The sequence below is a fragment of the Phocoena sinus genome, chromosome 3, assembly GCF_008692025.1.
Source record: "Phocoena sinus isolate mPhoSin1 chromosome 3, mPhoSin1.pri, whole genome shotgun sequence".
NCBI classification, from domain to species: Eukaryota; Metazoa; Chordata; class Mammalia; order Artiodactyla; family Phocoenidae; genus Phocoena; species Phocoena sinus.
This window is the reverse complement of record NC_045765.1, coordinates 96,094,832-96,103,848: the sequence shown is the minus strand read 5'-3', so window position 1 is coordinate 96,103,848 and position 9,017 is coordinate 96,094,832. Positions and strand designations below refer to the sequence as shown.

The window sequence follows — 9,017 nt, the reverse complement described above, 5'->3', positions numbered from 1 at the left end:
TTCTCACTGTGTCCTCACACTTTCATCACTGTGTGTGTGTGCAGAGAGAGAGAGAGAGAGAGAGAGAGAAAGGGAAAGAAAAAGATTATCACTTTCTCTTCTTATAAGGCCACCAATCCTATCAGATTAGGACCCCAACCCATGACTTCATTTAACCTTAGTTACATCCTAAAGAAACTATCTCCAAATACAGTCACACTTGGGGGTTAGGGCTTCAACATATGAAATTGGCGGGGGGCAGGGAGGACACAATTCAGACCACAGCAAAGAAAGAAATTGGAAAGAGCAAAACAACGTTTCTGGATCTTTTCCTGTGCAGAAAAGGGAAAAAGTGAATGGTAGCTAGAAGAGTATATAGAATCAAATGAAGGCTATGTGTTTTTAGGTGGGTGGAAGACCAAAAAAAAAAAGTATGTTTAATGCCAATGGGAATTATCTAGTAGAGGGAAGAAGGGTCCTTGAATAGGTGAGAGAAAGCGGGACTCAGGATAATTGGGGGATGGACATGAATGAGGGCACAGATTGTTCATCCATTGAACGAGTGGAGTCAGAATTTATGGACCCAAATGCACACAGGTCTATAAACACATTGGGTGGGCTTACCAAAATTCCCTCCTATTTACTTCTATATTCATGGTGAAATAGAAAAAAAAGGTCATCAGCTGACAGTGAGGATGAGACAGGAGCTTATGGCAGTTTGAATTCAGAGGAAAAAGTATGAGAGTAATCTAGGAGAATGGGAGAGTGATGGACTAAGGAAATGACATATAATTGCCAGGGAGCATTAAGAATCTACTTAGCATTGAGCTCCCCTTTAGACTAGAAGTAAACACTCACACCTTAGCATAATTTAGTATAATGCATCCCAGGATGGATGGTGCCCAAGGAGTGATCAGAAGACTTGGGGTCTGGTCAATCAGTTTCATCATTCACTTAATGTAAGTCACTTAACCTATCTGAACCTCCTTGTATTTTTGCCTGTGAAATCAGGATATTCACACCTGCACTGGCTTCCTCATAAGAACCATGAGATGGAACATGAAGAATATCTTCTAAAATGTCAAGTGCTAAACACTTCAGAGATTACTAGAAGACTAGACTGGGTAAAATTAGAATAGCCCAAGGAAAGGTGAAGGGCCCTAAGGGGTCCTCAGGTCCAAATGAGGTCTTTCCAGGAAAGATGGCCTGAGGGCACTTAGGACAACAGGTGAGAGGTGACATGAAAAGAAAAGGAAGTCGAGGAGGACATTACCAATGAGTACTGGCTACTGTGGCCCAGCGCTGGTGAGGCTAGTTTAGCTGAGGACACAGCATTCAGCAGACACCCAGAGTCAGGGCTGCCACTGACCCATTGACACTCTTGTGTGAGTTAGAAATAGGCACCCCTTTCTCAAAACCCTTCCTTTACTTCCACTTGTGAGAAAACTGGCCGAGTATACTTACCTTATTAGAATATTTTCTTGACCTACACTTGAAAATTTTTCAGGCAACAAATTGAAAATTTTGTTAGGCCTAACAAACATGAAAATCTGCACTGTTATTGTGTGCATGGTGCCCCCTAGGGTTGTGTAGTGTACAACAGCACACAGCAATACCGTCTCCGCTGACCCTCAGCACTAACAAACCCACTTCAGTGACCACCATCTCAAGATTACTCCTTTATGCCTATATTTAAAGTAATATCAGAATATAATGTCATTTTAAGTTTTTAAGGTGGAAATTGAACATTATTGGCTTCTTTGCTTTAGGCTATACTCTTGGTAGTCCTGGATTAGGAGGGCTCTTTGAAGACCACTGACTTCCAGGAAGGATTTTCACACACATTCGGCAGGTGGGAATTCAATGGTACGTATATTTTACGTGCATTGTCCTATTAAAAGCCAAGCAGCACTGTCCCTGGTGGCGCAGTGGTTAAGGATCCACCTGCCAATGCAGGGAACACGGGTTTGAGCCCTGGCCCGGGAAGATCCCACATGCTGCGAAGCAACTAAGTCCATGTGCCACAACTACTGAGCCCATGTGCTGCAACTACTGAAGCCCGTGTGCCTAGAGCCCGTGCTCCAGGACAAGAGAAGCCACCGCAATGAGAAGCCCTTGCACCGCAACGAAGCATAGCCCCCGCTCGCCGCAACTAGAGAAAGCCCACGCGCAGCAACGAGGACCCAACGCAGCTAAAGATAAAATAAATAAATACATTAAAAAATTTTTGGTAAAAAGCCAAGCAGCCATTTAGAGAACAAACAAGTTAGACTCTCATTTCACTGGGGCCCATTTTTCTAGCCAAATCCTATGGATTAGAAGCTCAAGTTAAGGAAAGAAAGAATCATAAGAAGTTGTTTAGCAAAAGGTCAAATCCAGTTTTCCTTTCTCACAGACTCTATCCATTTCTTGGATAATTGCCACCTTGTGATATAATCACTGATAATAGCTACCTTTTAGTGGATACCTAGCCTGGCACTCAGCTGAGTACTTTAAGTGTATCGTCACATTGAATCCTCTCAACCACCTTATGAGATCGATATTATTAGCTCCCCCTAACAGATGAGAAAACTGAGGCTTGAAGAAGGGAGGTAATTTTGCCCAAAGTAAATAGCCAGTAGGCTGAGAAGTCAGGGTTCTAACCAACTCCCTTAGCACCCATATCCACCTGCACTCAGTCACTGGTGTGTCCGTCTCACTTGGCACTCTATAAAATGACAATTAGAGTGGTGTCATGAGCGTTTTAGACTGCTTGCAGACCATTAAATAGTATATCTCTAAGTTTTAAGGACTTAGCTTAACACTTGAAGACACACCTTCGAAGCCAAAAATCATGCGTTCTTTTATCTGTGGGATCAAAATTTGTCATGCAGCATCCTGTATCTCCTGCATGTCCTCGGAGCAAGGCAAACTCAGCACCATCATTTGAAAAGTAACTCAGCCAATGACATCATTTCTGTATGTGAGGGTCAAGTGGTATTAGCAAAGAACGCAAATTCTAATATTAAACCTCACGAAAATATTTCAGAGTTAAAACAATCCACATCTTTTTTAAACAAGCCAAATCACTGAACAAAATTTTGTCTACAGAGCCCAAGTTCACCCACCCACCTGTCATGGCTGCATTCTTTGTGATGCTTTCCCTGGTGGCCTAGAAAAGTTAGCTGCCTTAACTAGTATACTTGGAGGAAGATTCCAGAGTATGGCAGCATCTCATTTTCTTTGTCTAATTTGATGGAAAGTGGTCTCTTACCAAACGGTGTAGGTGAGATCAGGGGAAGGGTGTGAAATATCAGTTTAAAAATAACCACTTCCCATCCATTGAGACAAAGAGGTGTTGAAGGACCCAGTGAGTTTTACAACACTGAGCATTAAGGAAAACGCTTGAAGCTCCTAAATCCAGGGACTCAACGACTTAAAGAGTGAAAACCAACCCCGCTGACATCACAGATCCTTCCTGCAGCTACAATGTTGCTGGGCCACCCCAGGAAGGTGCCCCAGAAACATGAAGACTTTAGTCTGGATGCGATCAAGATTCCTTAGTACTTTGGCTTTCTGAGAGAGAAAATTAAAAATATCTGTGCCCTTTCAAAAAAATATCCAATCAACAAAAAATAAAATCAGGGGCTTCCCTGGTGGTGCAGTGTTGAGAGTCCACCTGCCGATGCAGGGGGACCCGGGTTCGTGCCCCGGTCCGGGAAGATCCCACATACCGCGGAGCGGCTGGGCCCGTGAGCCATGGCCGCTGAGCCTGCGCGTCCGGAGCCTGTGCTCCACAACGGGAGAGGCCACAACAGTGAGAGGCCCGCGTACCGCAACATAAATAAATAAATAAATAAAAATAAAGTCAGGAAATCAGGCATCAGGAGTTCAGGTGTTTATCTCATGGATTACTCAAGGACTCTAAATTTCTCGTACTTTGCTATCTTACTTGTATTTCTTCTTACATACAAACAAGGTAGCAAATCCCAAAGAAGATCCTCAGATGGCTTCAGCACAATAGGGTGAGGAATCATTTCCTATTATTTTAGAACAGCTTGATCTAAATGAGTGCATCTTAACAGTTTCCTGACTGTCTCATGTCAGTACCTGAGGTGATAAGCTCTTTCTGTAGGTGTGATGGGGACCTGGGAGAGAACTGGGGTGGGGAGAAGGGAAGAAGTTTAAAAGAAATTGGAAGCCTCCCTTTAAATTTCACCGTATGTATAGAAACTGCCCTCAATTTAAAAAAGTAGAAAATTGCCACCACTGCAAAAATTCACTTGCCATAGTTCCTAATCTGACTCAGCGTTCTGGTTGCCTAGATACGGATGTATACAAAAGTTCCTCCCCGACTGCCACGACTGCCACTGCCGCGGAAGAGCCAGATGAACCTGATGGCCCCCTTGTTGGCTCAGCCAGTGACCAAGAAAAGAAAGCAAGTACTTTTAGATATTCATATTCAAAATAGAATATTTTGCTCAGCTTCTTTAAAGCTTAATGTTGCTTAGAGAGATCTAAGGAGTCCTGGAAGAGTTGCTTTTCTTTTCATTCTCCCACATCTCCTGTTTGTCCTGCTTTGCTAAAGTGACTGATGCCAGCACAAGCTGCAAAGAAAAATGTGTCGATACGTTCATTGCACTGACTTTTAATATGTGGAGATAAAAGTTAACAAAAATTTGACAATTATTTTTGTGAAGATTTAAAAGGAAAGATGATAAACTCCAAATGGAGACATTATCTCTAACATAAAACAGAGAATAGCTAACTAGAATTTTTATTGGTATGGACTTGTCATATCTTCCCCATTAATGAAAAAGAACATTCAAACAAGCAGGGTTTTTAGACTTTGCATTGTAATTCTCAAACACCTGACCAGCAGATGCAGCCTCTTGTGATGGGAAGAGGACTGGAAAGCTAGCACAATGTCAAGGACTGATTTTTGGTATCTATTGGCTGTACCACATATTGGCTGTGTGACTTGGACAATTACTTAAACTCTCTTGTTTCCTCTGCGGTGAAATGGGCTAATTTGGCCTATCAGATAAAGATGTGGAGTTTGAATGAGCCACTAAGATAAAGGACTTAGCAGGTAGGAAGGACATAGTCTGATTATTATCATAATCTATATGATCTTAAGTAAGTTCCGTCTCTGATCCTCAGATTCCTCACCTATAAAAATAATTATCTTAAGTTCTTTCTGTAATAAAGATTTCAGTTACTTAAGGTAACTATTGTTATCCATAAGTTAAAGGTAATGATTCCCACCTTAAAGGGCTGTTTCAAGAATGAAATCACGTCATATGTGAAAGTATTTTATAGTCCGTTAAGCCATAAAGCATTATTATGAAACAGATGAAAACTAATACATGTAAAATGTTCCATAATAATCATAAAGTTGTTTGTGAAACAAATTTGATATAATTATGCTTACTTAGTCCGTAGGAATAGGGATGGAAGAGCTGACATATTGAGTCAGCAAAAATATGAAAATTTAGTCTTAGATACATCAAAAAATTGCACAAAGAGTAAATAAATATGCCACAATGTTAACAGCTTTTGCTTTAGAATTAAAAGAGAATTTTTTTCTGTACCTTTTACTTTTTCTATATTTTTCCAAATTTCCTTGCATTGTCAGGTTTCGCATTTGTTACTTTACACGTATGTGAGTTGTAGGTGTGCTTTTAAGAGGATGCTATTTATAGTCTTCCAAATAAGACTTAAAAATGAACGAAATACAAATAAAACAGATAAATAAATAAATAAAACAGGCATATCCAATTGCTTCACCTCGGAAGGAGAAAGGAAGACAATAAGCCAGTAACGTAGTGCCCTTGGACACAGTATTCATCACACCCTTTCATTCCACAAGTACTCACAAAGGACTACTAGGTTCCAAACATACAAGGCCAGGGACCAGCCCACAATCTCCCACAGGCCAGACTGTAGCAGTGGAGAGATGAGAAGGAAAGAGCTGCCGTTAAGCAGGTGAGGAGCCCAGGGCACAGTACTGTTCCAGCTGGAATCCAGAGTGAAAACAGGAACCAGGGCAGAGGACCAATCCCATTCTCTAGGGAGTTAGGATGGTTTCCATAACGTGGACACCTGGCTGCCCAGTGTATTAGTAAATCCACTCTCTAAGGGAAGACCTGGCTTCGGAGCATCAGACCCATTGCAAACCCCACTCAGCACTGGGGAGAGAGGATCTAAAGCACAGTCACAGCAACTCACTGGCTCCATCTGAGCAACCTCAAGCTTTTTCTGATTCCCACCACGGAGTGGGCTGGTCAGGAGAGCCTGATTATTGTCAGGTGTCCTATATTAGCTTCTTTGATAAGAAACTTACCTTACTTTTTTTCTTTAACTTTTATTGGAGGAGAGGGGTTCCAATTAAGCTTCTTTGGCCCTAAACTAAGAAGCAAAATATGGTTGTTCCTAAGGCATTTGCAAAAGGAATGATTTCTGTAGTGGGTCTTAACATATTCTGCTCATCATTCTAGTATATAATAATGTAAACCAAGAAAAAATATCCTAGAAACATATTTTGCTTACGTTTTTAACTGAGGTGGAATACAACTCATACTCTCCCTATTGAATCCAATTCAGTGAGAGGCTATTAGAATGAAGGTAAATCTGTCTTGTTTTTTAAACTTAAATAAGAGAACATTAGAGGTTAAAACATTTTCAGCATAAGCAAAATAGTGAGTACATTTGGTAACCTCTTTCCTCCTAGAAATGCTACAAAATTATGAATTTTCATGCAAGTAGAACTTTCTAGTACCATTTTATTGAATTAGTTGTGTTTGTACGGCCAACTATGTTTAACACTAGAAGTTATGTATGTAACAGTGCTCTGTACTTTTATTTCTCATTGACTATAAGAATCTGACATCCAGATTTCTTAGAAAACAAAATTATTTGAATAGACTACTTTTCTAGGTTTTGGCTTTGTTTTCAAAAATTAGCTGATTCCCCTCAGAATTCACCATGTCAGGAATAATTCACTCTATGAGGACATCTTTAGTAACTCCGCCAATAATCATTTGCTATTTCATTAAAAAATTATCCAAGAATAATCTATGGCTTTGACTTTTCCTGAAAATTTTTCTTAACTATGATACCAAATCTATGAAATGCAACACTCTAGAATCTTCCCAGAACTTGATTTTGATTTTAGCCTTGAGCAGTACAAATGGGGGTATGTGCAAGATTAACTGGGCTGGTGATCTATGATCTATAGCACATATTTTGTTTTCAGTTAAAACATTATAAGATGGATAAGATTTCCCTGTAAAGTAGCTAATGATACATTTTAAACCCATGACCTTTGTTTTAGGTAAGATTATCTCCAGCCAAAATGTCAACCAAGAATTCTACAGATCTAGTTGAATATGTTGACAAGTAAGTCTGTGAATTACAACAGTTTTAACTATTTACTATACTTGATGATTACGTTAGAAATTAAAGTGCCTGAATGAGATCCTTGAGTTCATCTAAACTAGTTCTCTGCTTTCAGAAGGACTGCATTAAAACATCTCAAGAAGACGAACCTCTCTCTTATTCCTCTCTGATTAACAGAACAAGCCAATTTTACTGTTTCCTCTTTAAGTAACCTCCATAGGTTCCTATAGATTTATGAATAACACAACATAGGCAATGAATGACATATGACAAGATTGGATATAGTTAACTGTGACTTTCAAAATAAACCAAATAAATATGTTAACATTTCATGATAAAAACTCAGGAAATTTTGAAATATATTAAACTAATCATCAGAACGTTTTTGTTTCTGCTATTTACAGTGTCACACCTGGAGCTCATCCAGGGAAGGTCTACAAAAGGGGGAGAGCTCCGGGGACTTGGAAATATAGCATACAATTGATAACATGCACATTGTCCAAAAGATCCTAGAATTCCAATTTGTAAAGGAAGGATACAGGGCAAGGCATATTAGTTTGAGTTTCTATTTGAGTATGTCAGAGGGGGATTAGGTCTGATGTGCGCATTAATGTTCTCAGGGCACTTGGGATTTAGTCTCAGGCTTTCCAGTAATTTTCTGCATGACTTCACGCAGTCCCATATGTCTCTGGGCTTGTTCTCTCATTTGCCAGATGAAGAGGCTCATTTGCCAGATGAACTAGAAACTCTCTAAGACCCACTCACTGTATCTTTAAAATAATTCTGATTCTAAAATATACATCATGACCACAGTGAAAAAAATTGACCAAAGAAAGAAAATGATTCAACATGAAAAGAAAATGGATTTTCATTTTTTAAATTACTTTTAACAATGAAGATGACAAAGTTTTAAAAATCACTAATATTACAGTATGTTCACGATTAAGAATTTCCCTGTTCCTTAGCCAGCTGAATTTAAGGCATTCCAAAAAGTTCAACCACAGTATTTCAGTCCCTCTTTTCATGCTACCCATGATTTGTATTTGCTTATGTGACAATGAGGCTGTAATTTAGAGAATGGAACCAAACAAGGGGAAAGGGGTTTTTTTTGTTTTTGTTTTTGTTTTTGCGGTACGTGGGCCTCTCACTGCTGTGGCCTCTCCCGTTGCGGAGCACAGGCTCCGGACGCGCAGGCTCAGCGGCCATGGCTCACGGGCCCAGCCGCTCTGCGGCATGTGGGATCTTCCCGGACCGGGGCACGAACCCGTGTCCCCTGCATCGACAGGTGGACTCTCAACCACTGTGCCACCAGGGAAGCCCGAAAGGTTTTTTTAATGTTTAGAAATGAGACATTTGGATGGATGGCGTTTTTTCTTAGTTAAGTACAATGAATGTGGTATGCACAAAAATAATTATTATAAAGATGTATTGGCTAACCTTGCCATCCAAGGAGAACACAAAGACCTATTCCCACCTGACTCTCCACATGACAAACAAAATAGAAATGGTTCTTCTGATCTGTCAAATTCCAGTATGAACCCAAGTGGATTTCTTTAGCTCAGGATGGTGACTTACATCATAGGAAATGAGAGAAAATTCCTGGAAGATGGCAACAAACTTAAAACGAAATCCAAGGAAATTTTTGCCATTTCTTGGAT

At 40.1% G+C, this 9,017-nt stretch overlaps 1 protein-coding gene across 1 annotated transcript in view; it reads left to right on the top strand.

Annotated features, from left to right (window-relative positions):
• Nucleotides 1-3,502: 3,502 nt before the first annotated feature.
• FAM81B (family with sequence similarity 81 member B) overlaps nucleotides 3,503-9,017 on the top strand; it is a 50,320-nt gene continuing 44,805 nt past the window's right edge. The window contains 3 exon segments of the mRNA XM_032626532.1: nucleotides 3,503-3,605; nucleotides 4,284-4,396; nucleotides 7,295-7,359. Of these exon segments, the coding sequence (XP_032482423.1) occupies nucleotides 3,503-3,605; nucleotides 4,284-4,396; nucleotides 7,295-7,359 (281 nt within the window).